At 27.5% G+C, this 20,905-nt stretch overlaps 1 protein-coding gene across 1 annotated transcript; it reads left to right on the forward strand.

The window, feature by feature from the left end:
* The first annotated feature begins 826 nt into the window (after nt 1-826).
* On the forward strand, nt 827-16,957 carry LOC122719151 (CBL-interacting serine/threonine-protein kinase 3-like). Its single transcript, XM_043944750.1, has 7 exons — nt 827-1,251; nt 2,684-2,774; nt 11,865-12,068; nt 12,141-12,282; nt 12,875-13,074; nt 13,823-13,975; nt 15,586-16,957. The coding sequence occupies exons 1-7, from the start codon at nt 1,218-1,220 to the stop codon at nt 16,868-16,870; spliced, it is 2,109 nt and encodes a 702-aa protein (XP_043800685.1). The 5' UTR covers nt 827-1,217; the 3' UTR covers nt 16,871-16,957.
* Nucleotides 16,958-20,905: the final 3,948 nt, after the last annotated feature.

Consider the following 20,905-nt stretch of genomic DNA (forward strand, 5'->3'; position numbering starts at 1 on the left):
TTTTTTCAAAATCGGTTTAAAATCAATAGTATTGTTATTGTTTGAGATTATTATTATTCACAAATATTAAGTATTAATTATTAAATATTAGTTAAAATCATAAAATAATTAATTAATTAATTTAAATCTCAATAATCATAATATTCATATGGTTCTTAGTATCCATTCCTTTTAACAATTTTTATGGAATTTATGGAAGGTATATTTTTATGGAAGGTATATAATCTCTTTGATCGATTACTTCATTTATTTATTCATTGATCTGTTCGACGATTGATTTTTTAATTTAAATATTAATGGATTTGTTAATTAATTCATCGATATATTCATTAATATTCATTCGTTAAAATATATCTGTCAATTTATTCATCCATATTTGTTAATCTATTTGTCGATTGTTCATCATCGATATATTTAATCGATTTATTAATCTATTTATCGATGCATCTATTAAATTATTATATATATTATTTATATTATATATATTTATATATATATTATATATATTATTATATATTCGTTGATCAATTTTTTAATTTATTAATGTTATTGCTTAGTTTAATTAAATTAATTTATACAATAATTCATTTTTCTATTTACCAATTCATTTATCGATCTATTCATCGATATATTCGATAATCTATTCATCGGTATATTAATCGATCTGTTCATCGATCTATTCATCAATAGTTCTTTAATTTATCCATTGATTTGTTTGTCAATAATATACTGATCGATCATCTAGTTAATTCATATAACGACACATTCTTCGACTCATTCGTAAATCTATTCGTTGCATCGTGTCAGTATCGAGGCCGCGATGAGAAAGGCGCGCCTAGGCGCCTCGTGTCTCTCGTTAGAGTGCAGGACAAAGTCGATCGAAGGTGGTGGTCGACGGCGAAGAACGCGCGCGGAGCAGGAGGGCATCGAGGAACGCCACTGGCCACGTGACCCGTCACCAGAATCCGCGGCGTCCGCCGAAAATCTAAATCCGTCCGAGCCGAGAAGAAGAGGTACCCGCCATCGACCTCCGGGGACTCGATGCCTGAGACTGCAAACGCGATAGTCAATAATTGCCTTTAGGGTGTACCGGATTGGCAGAAGAAACTGAACGCGATTATCGTCCGCGTGTGCAACTACGACCGCGATTCGTTCGTCGAACGCAGTCCGTTCTTTAAAAACTTCCTAGGGAAGGGTAATCAACACACATCGGAAGAATGATACGCGTCGACGAAACTGATCCAGTGGGCGGTAAGGAAGTCCAAACATTTCTCAATATAATAAATAATGTGTTAGCCTGTGAAATATTGAGTGTCGTATTGAAAATGATCGCGATTCGTTTGTGAATTACTACGTTGGAATATAGATAAAAAATTTAAGTTTTTTCACAGTATAATATCATATAATATGAGTCGTTTTCTTTGGAAGAAAAAGTATTCTATTGTTTCGTTAATATTAAGGTTATGAAATATGGAATATAGATTATTGATTAAATGGTGTATTTAAATAGTGAAAATCAAAGGACTTTTTTTTATAGAAGATAAAGAAAAAGTGTTGAGCTTTTATATGAAGAAAGATAGATTTTGTTGAATTATCATTAAATCGTGATGGAATTTCTTATTTGGATAGTTACATTCGTGATTATTTTATTCTTGTCCTAGTGGAGTGGCATGATACAGTGTTTCAAGCGTGATTTTTCTTTAAATAAATGCAGTGATTCACTGGAATTTGGAACGATGATAGAGCATAGCTAGTTGTTTACCGATTTCTGAATGATCAGTCTCGATGAACCTCAAAATCGTTCGAGGCCACGGATTTCTATTCAGCTGTCTCATATGATAAGATGAAATGAGGTTGTGGCCGGTGCCAAAGGATGAATTTATTAAACGATGCGTCTATTTCAAAGTGAAAAAGAAATTTCATATTAAAATAAAAAAATTATAAAATATATATTTATCTTTTGCATTAATCACAATTTGTAATTTTTATAAATCAATATAAATAATAATTTTGCTTCAAATTCTTAGTTAAAATTTAAATAAAAAATTTGTAAATTTATACTGGAGAGAATTCGATATATCTGTACTGTTTCCTAAGTAATAGAATTTATAAATTGGTGAGATTTTTTTTTGTAATACTGGATTATTGAAAAATAGATGATTGATGATTTGGTTTTTATTTCGAATAATAGGTGTTGTCTCGTAATCACTTTTAGGAATCGGCATTGTAAAAAAATGTGTCGATCATCGTTGCCGTCGGTAACAAAATTCGAATCAAGTTTCAGCTTAATCAGCTTCCGATTCGAGCGTAAATCTTTCATATACAAATTTTATATATGTTTCCCTATATTTATTTATGAATGTAATATATATTTACTTGTAAAAAAATTTATTTTCAATTCAATATATTTTCCATTTATAAAGAAAATAATTTTCAAAAGCATATATTCAATAAAGAATATAATATTCATAATTCAATAAAGATAATAACTTATTACGTATTAATAAAAATATAAGATAATATATATTTAAATAAAACATGATTAAATATAAATATGATGCAAATGACGATCAAGTCCGAAAGATCAAATAAATAAATCGTAATATCGAAACATGATTGATTCATATACAATATTAAAATTTATTAGCAAAATTATAATTTCAAAATTCTGTGTGTTTTACAGAAATCGAACCAAGCTTTCCCTATCGAGATGTGACAGTACGCCGGGGCGTGGAATTCAAGGATCATTACGACATTGCATCAGAGATCGGAAGGTAAGTGATCACATCAATTTCCTTCATATATAATATACATATACAGTATCGTATTTTTATTGTTGACAAACAAAATGTTTCGTACAAGACGATTTGATTCGTAAACAACAATAGCAATTCAATTTTCGATTGGCAAATATTTTAATTGTTACCAAGATATTCGAGATGGGAATAGACGCATAGAATTTTCCTACGTAATTTTTTATAGATGACACTCGATCGAATTTATGCACAGCACGATCATTGCAAATATCATAGTGAACCACAGGGTTGGGCATGTTGTTTCTGAATTTGACACAATATGCATTCTAGCATTGCGCAATGATTATACAAGCTATCTCGAATCTCTAATGCATGCCTCCGGCGGAGTGGAGGATTCCGAGGAACACAGAATTTCCGTTTCGAAAAACGCAAGCTAATCGATAAATTATAAATGGATCAAAATCTGATTTTTAAATATATGAATTCGAAACTTTGTGAGATCTCGAGATATTCGAAAATCTAAATTGCATATTATTTTTTTCCTTTTTTTTCTTTTTTTTTTTAAGAAATAATATTTTAATAAATTTTAATTTCTAAAATTCTTCAAACTTAAGTGAATATAATAAGCTAATAGTAATAATTATGTTTTTGTGAAAGTTATAATAAATTTTGTAAAAGTTAAATTTTTATTTATCTTTTCTTCATGATTTTCTTCTAAATTATTGTAATAGATTAGTAAAATTAAAATAAAAATCTAAACATTTATTTAAAAATCTAACAATTATTTATATCAATTATGATCTATTTATCTGGATTTTCGAGAGTTTCGAATCATAAAAATAGTAAAAAATTTTTGAGAATTTAAAAATAACAAAAATATTTGAACGATTTTGAAGTTTTTATTTATTAAATATGAATTAAGATTTTAAATCTGATCTATGATATTCTGTTAATTTTCTGTTATATAAATCTTAATTTTCTGTTATAAAAGTTTTGTTTTTTTGTTATGAAAATTTTATCTATTGAAAACATTTTAACTCTTTAAAATGTTTAATTTTTTAATACATTTTAGATTATTATTAATTGCATTATTTTTGATCAAAAAATGGTTTTACTGAAGTGGAAGTACTGAATTAATCTTAGAATTAATAAATTTGTAACGGGTTTCAAATTTCTTGTTTTAGCAATTACGAAAAACATGTATTTAAATGCTTTTGGCAAAATGAACATTGACTTTTGGTTGGATATGAAATATGATTCTATATATATATATATAGAAATATGATTCTATATATATATATATATATATATATATATATTTGTACACATACTTATTTATTTTCATCGTGTCACTTTAATCATGCGTGTATAATCTATACATTTTGCATATATATATTATAGGATGTATACTATCCAAATTAATAAAGATTAAAATTGAATAAATTAGTAAATCAAGTTATTGGGTAAATGTTGGATGTTGTAAAACATTATGTATTTGAAGAAAGTTCTTTATTCATTTTTCATTTAGCCATTAGAATCAAAAATTGTTTTATGCTATTTCTAATAAAAATTATTATTATTAATTTCATTTACATTAGTTTTTATTCTAACAAATATAAATATAAATATATTATACGATATATTATATAATATATTATATAATATGTTTACGATTCATAATAAATAATTTTAAACATTATTGAATTCAAAATTTATAGTTCTATATTATAAACTTTGCAAAAATACATATATAAATTATGAAATTTTTTTTTAAAATTTCGTAATTTTTATTTTGCGTAAGACATCCAAATTAGTATTACATACATATTGTATAAATATATATTGACTCGAATTCGAGAAATGCATATGGAACGCATAATATAATTTTAATGAATCATTAAAGAGCAAGTGAGCTTGAGTAAATAAATTATTGCATCCAAAATATTCGCTTTTTGCGTTTTTCTTTGAAAATATCTATAGATTGAACGTATATTTCTTACTTTTATTTATTACTTTTTCGTCCACCTTGTTAATAAAAATCTTAGAATTTATTACTAAACTGTCTATATATATTGTATCATAAATAAATTTTTGAATATTTGTAAAAGACATGGTTCATAATATCTAAAAATAGATTAACAAAAAGTTAGTATACAATTTAAAAAAAAAACATATGCAATTATTATATTTTTTTTTTATTAAAAGAATTCATATGTATAAAATTTAGGGTTTATTGCACAAATTATATGTTATATATTTTCTTTTTATGAAATTTCGAATCTTTTATATGCAATAAATGGTTCTTTACATACTTTCTTTATATTGCGTAAAAATCACATTATATATTTTATAAATAAAATTATTTTTTTGTCTCATATTTTATTCATATATATCGTCGAATTTTTAAACTCGTTTTTTTGAAAACATTGAAGACATTTGTGTAGTAAATCAAAAAAATTATAAATAATTTTTACTAATAGTTTTATTTAAATTTTAAATAATTTTTATTAATTATAAATAATTTTTATTATATAATTACAAATAAACAAAAAAATCTGAAACCAATTTGATAGTTCTATTATAAAAGATAAATTGATCTTGAAAGATTTAAATTTAACTATTTGATTATATTTAAATTTCAATCAAAATTAAATCCACGATGAATTTTTATCTTTTTAATTAATTTTTAATTAATTCTGATAAAGTGACAAAAAATAATTGATTTTTAAATGATAGAATATCGTAGGATGTAAATGATAAATTTTTTATTGAAAAAAGTCAAAAAAGAGAGATTGATCGTAAAGAAGGAAGGGAAAAGTTCGAAACCTTGATGTATTTATACTTCCGGCGAACGTAGTATTCCAGTCTTGTATACATCGTAATCTTTCAGTTACTATGCGTGTCTACCATTATGAATGAGACTCGAACTTGAATGATCTTTAGATGCAAAGTTGCTGTTTTTCACGAGCCAGTAAACTTACAAAATAAATTATTGGAATGTTTATTCTTCTCGAGTTTTGCATTCTCGAGTTATGCATCACCGATGCTTTTGTGAATCGATATTGAATAAAAATATCGGCAAACATTATAAAGTTATTGAAGAATGATAATAAATATAATATAATTGAAGTGGAAGAAAGAATTTTCAGGACACGAGTCCAAGTTCGAAAGATAGGTTTTTATTTTTAATCGGCATCGAATGCCGGGACACAATAGCGTATTGTAAAAAAGAGTTGACGAATGGATCAGTGCCAAAGGTAAGATTTGAATGTCAATGACAAACTATTAGTGAACCATCAACTGTGAATGGATCTTTCGATCGAGAAATATTTATATAAATCTTCGCCCGCATTGTAATATTTAATCTTTAATCTTTGATGTTTGAGATTATTTTAACGATGGAAAAATTTTTTTGAGAGATTGCTTTTTTTTTTATTTGGCTTTTGAATAACTTGGCAAATATATAACAATGTTGTGAAATGATTTGAATGATGTAATAAAAATTTCAATGAAAAATATTCCTTTTTAAAAATGGTGCAGAATTTTTTTTCTATAAACAACCGATATATATTGATATTGCATTTTTATTATATATCGTAGACTATTTCAAGAATTAAAAAACTTTTGTATAATTTTTAAAAAAGTTTGTTCAAGTTTTAATGATATGATTTAATATTAATTTCGTAATTATATTCAGAATAAGGAAACAAATTTTCATTCAAATTTACTTATTAAATAAAGATATTTTTATCAACAGATATATTATTAAAATAAATTTTTCGAATTATTTTTCACGTATTAAGGCATATTTTCTAACAGCATTGAAATATCAATACGTATAATTAGTTCAATTCTTTTACAGTAATCTTAATTTAATATCTAGAAATTCAAATTATTTGAAATTCAAATTATTATCTCAAATTTTCAACAAATTCACGATCTCGAGTCGTTGACCATTTCACGACAAAATTGTTTCATTCATAATCTCTTTGAAATATTTCATCTTCAAATTTTAATGAAACGATTTCACTAATTCATTTCATTGATTATTCTTCTAATAACAAGTTTCACGATCGTAAATCATGTTTTCCAATTAAACGGAATCGTTTTCATCGTTTGGCAATCATTATCGAATTGGCCATTTTCCATCCAAGAGCCACGATGTATCGTTCAATCATTCCACTGTATCGTGGCCATTCGCGAAAAATATCTCTTCGATGGCCATTGAAATGAAGTGTACTATGCAATTTGATAACGAAGGTATGCAAAGAGCTGACGTTGCATAAAGTTCGATGTCTAATCAAGGTTCTTGCACGTCTATAAATAATGCATTTTTCACGGTGATTGACGTTCTTGCAAGCAGTTTCACCGTCCAGTATCTCGATGCTTTTGACACGTGGATTCGATCATTGACATCTCTCACTAAATTCTTCTTCGAATTGGATCTTAGATCATTTTTTATAATTAATTTGAAACTTTTAGTTTATTATATAGCATTATTTTCGTCATATAATTTGTATCTTAAATTATATTATTGGTAAGTTATATTATCAATAATAAAATTTATGATTTATTAATTTGAAAATATAATTTAATTTTCTAGATTGAAATGCAGGAATGGATTGATATAAAGAAAAATTATCAAGTGCATATGTCTATTTTTAAATATTTCTTATTAAATAATTAATTCAAATAAAAATTTAAAGAATCAATATCCATTAAAATTTATTTTTCAAATTATAGAGAATTTAATTTTGTATAAAATGATGCGAGAGGAAGAGAGACAGAAATATCTTATTATCTTATTATCATCTCACTTCATCTAAGTAAAATTAAATTCTCTATAATTATAAAAATAAATTTAACATTTTTGCATAACAATTTTTGTTATTGTTGTTTTAATTTCTAACTCTTAAATTTTCTTTTCATTTTTCGAATACTCTAAATACTCTAAATAAATAAATTTATACTTAAATCTGTTCATTGCAATTGATCAAAACACAACTTTATGATATTAATTTGTTTTCTGGCAGACATTCCGTTTTGATAATCTGCAATTCCGACCCTGTTGTCTATGGTATGCTCTACTAACTCACTGACTCACTTACTTGGCTTCGTGACAGCTACGTTACACCATCGCCGTACATTCTACCGATGCTCAAAACGACAGCTTTGATACTTCTCTTGATTTTTGTTTCTTCTTGACACGTTCTTCCTATTTACAAAATTCTTTTAATATCCTTGACTTGAAAATCGTGACATTCTTGTGCACATTTTTTGAATACAGGAAAAAATGATTGGACGTTATAAAATAAAATTTTCATAAACATGACTAAAGCTTAAAAGATTCCTCGTTCTTCAAATATAACGCGTATTTATGATATTTTGAATATATTAAGCTTTCTTTGCATATCATATGTATTCCATAGATTTTTGTGCATTTCAATTTTGCATAAATGCTTAAGTCTCTCGAATGACTTGTACAGCAAACTAAAAATGTGGATATTCTTTCTTATTTATGTATATTTGTCGGTACACATTCTTGGCGAGATATGAACGGCAAGATTTTCAAAGTTTAAAAGATTTCGAGACGTTGGAAACGGTATTTTTGATCCTGCGTTGCTTGGCACAATAAGACGCGATAAATTGTGAGTTCATGACAGGTGCACATGCGATATTTATTCCGTTGGAGAGAACATGAAATTGGATGGAATTGTATGCAATTTTCTCGACGAAATTCGTTTTGATTCTTCCTTCATTGCTTCGTAAACGATCGATTTCAATCAATTTATATCAATCATTTGATTCCTGAAAATGAAAAATTATATAAATTAGACATTTTTGTGTAAAAATAAAGTATTATATAATATATATTTATTTATTTATCTATTCATGGATAAATAAATTTTTTAACGTAAATTATTTATGAATGAGTAATAAGTGACTAATAGATTACATTTAAAAATGCTATAAAGAATAAAGAATCACAAATCTCATTGAAGTTATTCATATTAGTAACGACGCAAATAACATAAATAAATTAGCAATAAAATTATGTCACCTTGAAGTTAATATGAATACATTAATTTAAAGCTTGATAGAATTTCAAAAAATTCAAGATATCATATGTTATTCATTTCTTATGAAATCATTTGTTTGTTGTCATTTGAACCATATTATTTCTTTGAATAAAAAAATTAAATAGTATAATATATAATTTAAGAAGATGTTGAAAAAATAATTATAATAAAAACAGAATATTTCATTTATATCGCAAAAATATGAAAATAACTATTAATCCATGATGAATAAGTTGATGAATAAGATTCGATATATAATTTTTTTTTCATAAAAAAATATTCGTTATATTCAATAAACTTTCTTCGACGCTTGCTTGTTGCTTGTTCATTGCTTGGCGACACATACCCAACACTACCGTTGCGGTTGTCTACGCGTTTGGCCCGTGATTGGCCAATGTTTTTTGTTAATAACTCGTTGATAAAACTGTAACAAAAAATTTTGCAAAATGTTATTTGAAGTTATCTGAGGAATCTTCAATTAATCCGTGTTTTCACATTTTGTGAAACATGTTGTATATAAAAGTATGTTATATATAAAAGTGAACGTGAGAAGTTAAGAAGGTTAAAGTTCACGAATGCAATTTCTATTCGTGATCTTAAGACATTCAATGGAATATTAACAAGATGTTTTTGTTCTGTTCCTTTATACATTTGCAAATGTTCTCAAGTTACTGCGATTTATTATGCTGCATTGCTGCAAGACTATTAAGAAATATTACCATGGATTTTATGTATCTTCCGTTTATTCCATTTTCAAGGTTTTTATTATTCTATATCATTATCAAGGATTTCTTTTATTGATATTTATTCTAATTTATTGCATTATATATTCTATAATTTTTTACAATTAACAAAACATATAACTTTTAAAAACATTATGTTGTTTTGTTTATAACTTTATAAATTTTGAAATTATTGCATTTTGAAATAACTATTAAGTTTTGCATATATTTTAAATAATAAAGTATAATTTATATATAACTAATATGCGCAGAATATTTTTTCCGAAAGTTAAAAATTTTACACTAACATTAAAAATTTTCGATTAAAGTATGTCGACTCAAATGATGCATTGCTTGATAATCTTATTGTTGTGAAAAGTATATTTGAAAGTATAATCGAAGAAAACTTAATATAAATTATATATCTAATATCTAATAATTCTGTGGCCACATGGGAATACATTTTTATTATTCTTCGTTAAAATTGATAAAACTGATAATTAATAAAAAAAAAAAAGAAGGGTAGATTGTATTTTTTAAAAAAATTTTTTCTAGCTGAACAAACTTTAAAATTCCTGTAAAGTTAGAAGAACGTGACATATCTAATATGACTGCTAAATGCAAAAGGCAATAACTATTTATCACGAAGTTTAAAAAAACAAAAAGAACATTGCAATTTTTTTCATAACTAAACATAACTTTAAAATCCTTGTAGTGTAAAATTAGAAAAACGTGACATATCAAGTTTTTGTAATTTGACTACAAGAAAATAGTGACATTAGATAATAGTGAAATTCTATTTCATTAGAAAATTTGATACGGAAAAATGATACGAATAAAAAAAAATATTTAAAGTAAATATTATATTTTTTTCTTTATGTTGATGTAAATTACTGTACATCAACAAAAGCTAACGTGTTTTCATCTGTCTATACAATTTACGTTAAATGTATTTATGCTTTAAATAAAAGCTATCATATACATTTTCACATAGATAACATTTTTTTTATCGAAAATAACATTCGATTGCTTACACCATCAAACGTATTATAATTTATCGACTAATAGTTTAAAACAGTCAGTAAATTATATCAACGCTTGCCAAATCTTTAAACTTTATTACTTTGAATGTTTACTTATTGCTTGAAAGATTGACATTTGATAATTAAATTACATATAATATAAAAATAGCAAATACATAAAAATATAGAAATTGTAATCTTGATTAATTGAAGATTTTTGAGGTAATTTCAAACAATATTTTCTTTTGCAAAAACTTTCATTACATTACTGTGCTTTGTTAACGAGTTATTAAAAAAAAAAATAGTGAGCAATCACAGAGCGCATAGACTAATCAAACCGTGACGGTAGTGTTGTATATGTATCGCCGATCGAATATGAACAAGCATCTTGTATCGAAAAAAGTCTCTTGAAATAATAACAAATATTTTTTTCATTGAGGAAAATTATATCGAATTATATTTTATTCAGAAATAATGGATAAATTAATTAATTGTTATTGTTGTGTACAAAGTATTTGTATAAGATTCTACTTCTTTTTTATCATTTTTTTTTTCTTCTCCTCTATCACTTTCCTTTTCTTTCATCATCTTTTTTTTTTATTTTTTTTCTTCTCTATATATGTATTATTTTTCATTCATTTAAAAATGTTAGAAAAGTTTATACTACAACTTAACATTATTCATTCTGAATGACGAATAAATTCGATTTACTCGTCCTATACGAATAATAATTAATTAATTTATTCATTATTTCTTAGTAAAATATAATTCTTTTTTAGATAAAGAGTATTTGTTAAGGGTATTCAATAGATTCTTTGCGACACATTTTACTTGTTCATATTCGGTCAGCGGTACATACCCAACACTATCGTTCCGGCACTAATTTACGCGTTCTATGATTGGCCGAGTGTGTTTTTAGTTAATAACTCGTTAATAAAAACCTGAGGAATCTCCAATTAAATTGTGTAAACCACATGTTTGAAATATCTTGTATAAATTTTTTTCTCAAGCAATTTGCAACTTTTTCTAAAGATACAAATATTTCTCTCATTTTGTTTCATTTAATTTTCAATCGCTAATTCTAACTATCAAATTTCATTCTCTATGATAGACAAAAATTCAAGGATTCTAATTATTCAGAGAATGATATATATATCATGATGTCCCACAGATAAAAGATTGATTGTCAATAATGAAAAACAAAACGTTGAAATGATGGAATAAAATTTTGTGCGAAATTTTACGTGTATAGACGCGTGAAAACGAGATCGTTCCTATTTACAGAGGAAAATTTGGCACCGTTTATCGATGTAAGGAGAAAGTAAGCGGCTTGATGCTCGCCGCTAAGGTGGTGAACACCGCAAAAAAGGAGGACAGACGAGCCGTGGAACGAGAAGTCGAAATTATGAGACGACTGCAGCATCCACGACTTATTCAACTCTATGATGCCATCGATAACGGCCAACAAATATACGTAATTTTAGAGCTGTAAGATGTTTATACCATAAATGAGTATCGAAAAATCTATCTCGATACACGTTGTGCTCGTGTATGTTCAAGGATTGAAGGTGGCGAACTATTTGAAAGGGTGATTGACGATGATTTTGTGTTGACTGAGCGCAGTTGCGCTGTTTTCATGAGACAGATCTGCGAGGGTATAGAATTCATTCATCGGCAAAATATTTTGCATCTTGATTTAAAGGTAAACGATGAGTATTATTATTTTTGTATTATGTATAATGTGAATTTTCAAAATGATGGAATTGTTTCGTGAAATTAAATTGAGAATAAATCGTGGATAATAATGTAGAAATGTAAGAGAAATATATTATAAGTGTTTTTTTTTTAATGTAATATTCAAAGGTGTATACATATTGCTTGATGCAATACCGTATATTATTAACATAAAATTTATAGAAATAAAATTGATTAAAAATTTTAATGTTAATGTTATTACGTTTTAATACATTGGAAATTTTAATAGATTTAATTTGCTTAATGGTAATTTGTAATTCTCGTTTTGATAATTTTAACGCATCCATGATGCAATCTAAAAACTATTATTCTGAAATTGGAAACTTGTCTATTTTCCATCCATTTTCATTTATACATCAGTTTATATTTCATTTATACATCAATTACATATGTATAAAATTACATATGTGAACGATAATTAATGTTTTTTTTTAATTTAATAATCTTTATATAAAATAGTTGTTTTATAAGAATCTTGAATGCGTTTATTCACCCAATATTATTTCTAATCATTTATAATTAATGCTCTTTGTTCATAGCCTGAAAACATATTGTGTTTGACGAAAGAGGGTAACAGGATCAAAATCATAGACTTTGGTCTCGCGAGGGAGTACGATCCAAAGAAGAAGCTGCAAGTTCTATTTGGCACGCCGGAGTTCGTTGCACCGGAAGTCGTAAATTTCGATCAGATTGGATATGGTACCGACATGTGGAGTATAGGCGTCATCTGTTACGTATTGTAAGTTGCCCTTCAATTTCGATCCGCTTGCTAATAATTTCGCTGCAAACGTAAATACTTGAAGAATAATCGAAGGTATTTTCCTTTACACTTAAAAACATGGATTGTGCATCACAATCAATTAAATTATTTTCGTTGTTAATGGATGGATTCTAAATTATTTTTCTTATGTACAATTTTAAAGGATCTTCAAGTTGATTGATATTTGATTTTTTTTTATATTTTTTTTTTTAATTGTTCGATGTTAATGTGATTAATTTATACATTATTAAATTTTCGAATTCTTATATTTTCTTTTTTTTTCAAAAAAAATCTCGATCTCTTTTCAATGTTTTTCAAATTTCAAATCGTGAGTTTATTATACAAAATGCATTTTTAGTTTTGGCAAAAGTCGCACATCTTTGTTTCTTTCATCTATCTTGCACACATACATACATAGTTCTCTCTTATAATAAGATATAAGAAAAATACCATCTATTTCTAACGCTAAACGAATAGCCTTCAACGAAAAAATATAAAACTAGTCTCGCATTCCAGACCTCTGTTTCCTAACGTTGCAAAGAACATAAACTTAAAGCGTATTGATCTTTTAAATGAAATTCAAATTAATGTTTATCCCACGTCACGATAAAATATAACAGGTGAACAGTTTTTTTACTCTAAAATAAAAGAATTTCTTTCATAACTTATGAAATTATATGTATTGGAAAAATTTAAAACATTTCTTTCTTTAATTCTCTGTTTCCAGATTATCCGGTTTATCGCCATTCATGGGAGATACAGACATCGAGACAATGGCAAACGTGACCATCGCCAAGTATGACTTTGATCACGATGCATTCGCGAACATATCGGAAGATGCGAAAGATTTTATACGATGTCTGCTGGTCAAAGACAAAGAGTACGTATAGCTTGTTATTTTTGAGAAATATTACGCGGTACAGAGGTGACGTGGAGGACTGATGCTAAAATATCCATGTCCACGTCACCATGTCCGTCCTCGCGATCGACAGAAGTCGAACGTGAACACTGACACGTTTGCAATATTAATGAACGTAACTGGCCAGATAACGAAATGCAGGAACAGTGTTGTCTTTGAGTTATATATCGTTTCGCCAAGAAAATTCAACAAACCTATTGAGCAATTTTCATTTTGATGTAGGTTATTTCATCTTTCGAATCGAGATTAGTTTATTTCATTCTTCTAGATTAAATAATCCACTGCCCCAAATTGTTTGTTGTTAAATAGAATAATCCATGGCAAATGTTTCCAACTGTGGTGTCATAATTTTTGTTCGTGTTCGGCATGCCGTAATGTAAATTTATGCAGAATTTCGATACGTGTATTGAATGAATAAATATTGTGAATTCAAGAATTAACAAATTGTCAATCAATATTAAAAATTGTTATCAAACAGTGATATTTTGCAACTTTAGCTTCTCCATTTTGAAATTAATCTTCTTATAAATTAAAAAATTATTACCATAGTGGAAGATTTCACAGTTGAAAAATGTTTTATTCTTTTATCCTTTCTATTAAATTTTATTTTGGTAATTGAATATTATTTCAAGTATGGTCGATATATTTTCCATTTTTTTTAAAGAATATTTCATATTATGCTTAGATAAATTTTTAACCCTTGATGATATTTTTGAAATGAAAAATTTTTCAAACTTTTGTAATATTTTCGATGACATTTAAGAAATACTTCAATTGAAAAAAGATGAAAGAATAAATTACATTTTCAGTCATCTGGACAGTTACAGCCACGTTTTTTGTTGTAACTCTTTCACGGTTATTCTTCGACTTTCTCTCTCTCCCTTTGTGTCTGATTAATCCTGAGCATGTTTTCTTCATTTTCGACATGTTGCTTGTCACTCGAAGCGATGTAATATTTTTTGGAAAAAAATACGAATATTCTTACTTCCATCGAACGTTTCGATCGAAGTAAGTGAAAAATTTTAACACGAACGATACAATTTTTGCGTTTTTTCGTATTAAACTCCTAACAATTTCAATTTTCCATTCCTTCAAAGAGGAAATGAATTCTCGTCGTTCCGTTCAAAACAGTCTGTCTGTCTTTTTGTCTATCGTCGTTCTAAAAAAAAAAAAAAAAAAAAAAAAAAAAAAAAAAAAAACATCCAAAAAACGACCAGGGAAGATCCATCGTATCGTTTCTCGATAATCGAAGCACGTGCCCGGCCACGATTTTCAAACGACAAAAAATTCCATCGAAGAAAACACACGCGCGATCCCATTTCATTGCTCATACTCACATTTCCATCGTTGAAAAATTTACGAACAATTGTACGCTTCCGGCTCAAGAGGGAATAGACGAAATTACAATGTATGCGTGTATGCGTGTGTGTGTGTATGAGAGAGAGAGGGAGAGATAGAAAGAAAGAAGTACAAAGAAAGAGAATAAAGTACAAAAAGAAAAGATAAACATGCAAAATAAAATCGAATTCCTGTCGGGATCATCTTCACGAAGAAGCTATCGAATATTTCAGCAAACGTATGATGGCCAAGGAGTGCAGAGATCATCCCTGGTTGGCCAAGAAGTATACGGTATCGAGTGTACAGCAACAGGTCGAGAAAACGGCGACGATATCGAAGCCCCAAGCGTCGAAACATCGAATCCCTCGTGTGCAGACGAACAGTATGGACGAGCTGGACATGACTAAGGACAATCTGAAGCTGTTCGTCGAGCGTTGGCGAGAGCATCCCGACAGCCCTTATTTGATCGATTTGCCACAATGCATCACGCTTCCTCACCAGTACTCGACACCTCGCGATCACGAGGAATTAGTGTCGTTAAGGGGTTACAGCCCTTCTCCTTGCGCCAGTATTTCCAGCACCCTGTCAGAGATGACGGATAACTCCCCTCAAGAGAGCTACGGCTCGTTCCTGACAGTGCCAACCTTCAATTTCGGTTTCGAAAGGAGAGCCTCTGAGGGGGTTGCAACGGAGAAGTCGAGGAGCGATCCCGCCAGTCAAATCGTTCTGGCTGAAGAGATAATTAAATTATCCGAACGTCTGCGATCCATAGCGATGGGGGCGTGCATGAGCGAGGTGGAGTCCCCCACGGAGGATAATAAGACTAATAAGATGGAGAAGGTTGAAGATAAAGATAAAAGAAACGGTGTCGGCTCGAGGAGCAACGGTTTAATTGGTGGAGAGAACGCAACCGAGTGCAACGAGATTACGGAAAAATTGTCGAGCATAACGAGGCACAGGAAATTGAATGGGACGACTTTCCATAGTAATCGTAATTTTGAGAAATATACGGAGACGAATAGCGGAAATATGTTCGCCTCGTTGAAGAAAAAGAAACAGAAGAAGGAAGAGGGAAGAAGCGAGGGAAGTGGAAAGATTAGGAGAGAATCTTTCGAGGAGCAAGTGGAAGATTTGACGAACGATAAGAACGAGAGAATATCCGGTAGAAAGGAAGGTGAGATGGATTTGACGCCACCGTGGCGGCGTCCACGAGTGAAACAATTTGGCGAGACAAGTAGGGATGTTCCACGTATTTCTGGACTTCGTAATTTGCATAAGAGTCTGAATCTTGACGAGCCCACTAGCACTAAGGATTTGTTGCTCCATTTGCTTGGTGAATGGGAAGAGGTTTCGATGAGGCCGACGGGTGGCCGGAAGTCCGTGAGCGTCGATTGGTGCGGCGAGGAATCTGTAGCTAGGAAGACGATGAATTCTTTAGCCGAGTATTTCCAGTCGAAGCAACAAAAATCGACGACCGCAAATGTTAATTCGCCCACATCGAGTTCGATACATCGTTGAAATCGTTGAACTCGAGAAATTTGATGATTTAACTTAAGATTATGTCGGATTTGTTTGTCATTTTTTTTTTTTTTTTTTTTTTTTTTTTTACGACAAAGGATGCGTTCGATTATTGTGAAATTCTCAGGGTAGTGTGAGAAATGGAGAAACGATAATGACGATGAAACTTTATAATATGTTATTTTAACGCTTGTGGGCGCGACCCTACTTCCGGTTTGAGTGGAGTGAACAGTTTGTAGTGAGTGTGCGTTGATGTTTACTTGAATTCATTTATGTCGAATTTGGGTAAACACGTGAGTTCCTGATTGTTCGTGTTATAAAGTTTATTATGTTCGATTTGAAAAAAAAAAAAAAAGAAAAGATCTATTATTAAAATTTTTCAATAATCAATATGTGTATTGATTCTTCATTGTTTTCCAAAAAAAAATTTCCTTTTATTGGCATTCAATACGATAAAATTTAAAATATATATATATAAATTCGTAAATCTAAAATGAATATTGAATTATATTACATTGAATTACATCGCTGGCGACGATTTAAAAATTTAAAAATGACATAGAATTATATCCTCTGTTGTGTATATGTTAATGTATATGTTAATGTAACATAGGAAATATTATTTAAATGATTAATGTTAATCATTTGATTTTTATGTATTGTCATTTTTCTTTATTTATTTATATTATAAATTGTTTTTGTAATAATTATATGCACGTGTAACAATATTTAATTGCCTGTCAGATTTTCATAAAATCACTTAACATATTAACTTGTTTGTATTATTGCGTTCATTTGTTTTAATATTCCATAAATGCGCAATAAAACTAAAAATTTATAAAGTATTATTTATTCATATCTATATATTTTCTATTAAAAAATGAGTTATAAGTTCTATTCTAAAAAAAATTTAAATATTTTATTTAAAAATTAAATATTTTAATTATTATTTTAATATTTTTAAAGTTATAAAATATTCAATTATAAAAAAAATTCATAAAATTGCAAATGAATATAATGATAGAATGAAAATGATATATTTAGAAATAAAATTTAATTAAAAAAAATCCTTTTATCTTGTGCAAATTTTGTTATATTTTTCTACAAATTTATTTTTTGTTAAATAAACTTGATCATTCATGAAAATATTTATTGATTTGCTTATAGTAATTGGAAATATAGTTTCTTGTTTTGCTCTAGGAAAAGACCATCGGCTGGTCAACTTTTAGAACATCGATGGTTGGAAGTGGCCTTGGAGAATCCAATTTGTAAAATTAGGTTAAAACGGTATGTCATCAAGAAGAGATGGATTAAAGCAGTTAACACTATATTAGCTTTGAAACGAATGGGTGCCCACTTAGAAATAGATTCGGTTTGATAATCTATATTTAAATAACGAATCTTTGATCTTTGATCTTTGTCAAATATAAAAAAACATATCGATAATTTTTAGATAGGGAACAGATTTGCATTAGAGTAGCCATATAAAGTATTATTTTTTTTCTATAAAGATGTAATAATAATTAAAAAACATTCATACAGTATACGAGTGTAGTAGATGTAAAAAATTTTTGTGATTTTTCTTCTGAAATTTAGAATCTAATTAATATTCCTTTTGATTTGTAAATTTGAAAAAGCAACATATAACAGTACTAACAACATATAACAGTATTATAAAAGCAATATTGAAGAATAATGAAGATAATTTCAATTTGATGTAGATAAAAAGAATCAAAAAATATTATTATTGTTAGATATAAGTAAATCGATAATTTGAAAGGATTTTTGAATATGTTTCATTTTATTTAAAATATTCAAATATAAGTAGTTATATATTTCTTCTCATTTGTATACGAATGGAATATTTGAAAGATATTATATGATAATGTTTATTTATTTGTATATAGATATTATATTATGTAGATATAATGTAAAATATATTTAGAATATAATTTCATATTTAATGCAATTAGACAAAATACAATATAAATACATTTAAGGGAAATTAATATGTATATATATATGTATATTACATTAATCACTAATTTATATTAATTTTTTATTTTCAATCAAAATTTTAAAATTTCATATCTTTTTTATTTTAAATGTTTGAAATTTTATTCAATAAGTAAACTAATTTTGATTAATTCGTTTTTCAAATGTTATATGTAAGAATATTTGATGAAAAAAAATATTTCTTTTTTTTAAAAATATATAAAATGCATATTAAGATATATCATCATAAAATTGTCATATAAAAATTTGTATCATAAATAATATTCTATTACTTACATTATTGATATTATATACATATACTATATACATAATTTATTATTTATACATATATAGAAATGTAATTTTCTAAAAAAACTAAATAGCATTCTTATTTTGTATTTATATTAACGATTACAAATGTAATAAATATTATATTTTCTACAACTTTTTATTTAACAAATTTAATATAAAATCGTCTGTTTATCATTCAAGTGAATTTCTGATATCCACAAGGATGATACATTTTACGCTATTTGCCATATTGCGTCGGCGTCGTGATTAATAAATATTAAAAGGTCGACATTGACGCCATCGACGATAAAATATACGTGTTCAGATACGAAATTCCTGCAGTTGCGTGTATTATGAATTTACGATGTTTCCGAACGATAGGAATTCGTATTATGTAAATACGCGCATGTAACGCACCAATCATGCTTTTAAAATAAAGTCTTCTACAGTGTCATCCACGACAAGGAACCAGACGTTGTATTATATTAATAGTTATGTTCCACCTGTTATCTTATGTCTTTTATTCCCAATCATTCTTGCTGTATAGACAAAAAATAATTTGATACATATACATATATATAAGTTTAATTGAACAATGAAAATTAATTCATTAAATAATGACTAAAAAAAATAATATATAATAGAAAAAATGATTATAAACAAACAATAATAACACAAAGAATATATTTATTTTCGTAAAATAATTTTTTTTTTTAATAAACAGAATAGAATAGGATAGGACATATAAGAGACAATAAACTTTTAAAATAAAATAGATAAATTTTAATTTGCCGTTTATAATGATCATATGTTTCATAAAATGTTATGTATAATATAAATTTGATAAGATAAATGATGGAAGTCATTTGTAGAATTTAAGAAATAAAATTAATTTATATGTATTTATATTTCATTTATAATCGCGCCAAAAACTAGTATAAACAAGGAAAGCAAATAATGGGAGAAGGATAGAGATAGTGTAAAAATTGAGAAATTAACGCCATCTTCAGAGTGCCGTAAAGAAAACAAATATAAACAAGGAGAATAAATAATTAGAAAAAGATAGAAAAATAAGAATTAACTGCTAACGCCATCTCTTGAATATCAGAAGTATTTCGTTAAAAAGTAGAGAATTGAATACTAATGCTATCTTCAGAGCACTGTAAAGAAACAAATATAGACAAGGATAATAAATACTACGAGAAAGATAGGAATAAGAATTAACTGCTAACGCCATCTCTTGAGTATCAGAAGTATTTTATTAAAAAGTATAATCGAGAATTGAATACTAGTGCCATCTTCAGAGCACTGTAAAGAAACAGATATAGACAAGGAGAATAAATACTAAGAAAAAGATAGGAATAAAAATTAACTACTAGTGCCATCTCTTGAATGCCAAAGATACCATTTTAAAACTACGATAAACAGACAAGAATTTAATATTAGCGCCATCTCTGAATATTTTTAGGAACAATTCTTTAGCGAAATATATTTCATACTCAAGAGATGGCGCTCAAAGTCCCTTTTTTAAACTATTTCTATTCTTCTGCAACTATTTTTTTTTTCGTACTCAAGAGATGGCGCTCGGAGTCCTTTTATTAAATTATTTCTATTCTTCTTCAACTATTTTTTTTTCGTACTCAAGAGATGGCGCTCAGAGTACCTTTTTTAAACTATTTCTATTCTTCTCCAACTATTTTTTTTCGTTCTCAAGAGATGGCGCTCAGAGTCCCTTTTTTAAACTATTTC

This window comes from Apis laboriosa, unplaced genomic scaffold (genome assembly GCF_014066325.1).
Source record: "Apis laboriosa isolate Shangri-la unplaced genomic scaffold, ASM1406632v1 scaffold70_cov154, whole genome shotgun sequence".
NCBI classification, from domain to species: domain Eukaryota; kingdom Metazoa; phylum Arthropoda; class Insecta; order Hymenoptera; family Apidae; genus Apis; species Apis laboriosa.

Coding starts and splice junctions, on each gene's coding strand:
- LOC122719151 (XM_043944750.1), top strand. CDS start 1,218: ATGATACGCGTCGACGAAACTGATCCAGTGGGCG. Junction 12,069..12,140: donor ATATACGTAATTTTAGAGCT/GTAAGATGTTTA, acceptor TGTATGTTCAAG/GATTGAAGGTGGCGAACTAT. Junction 12,283..12,874: donor TTTTGCATCTTGATTTAAAG/GTAAACGATGAG, acceptor CTTTGTTCATAG/CCTGAAAACATATTGTGTTT.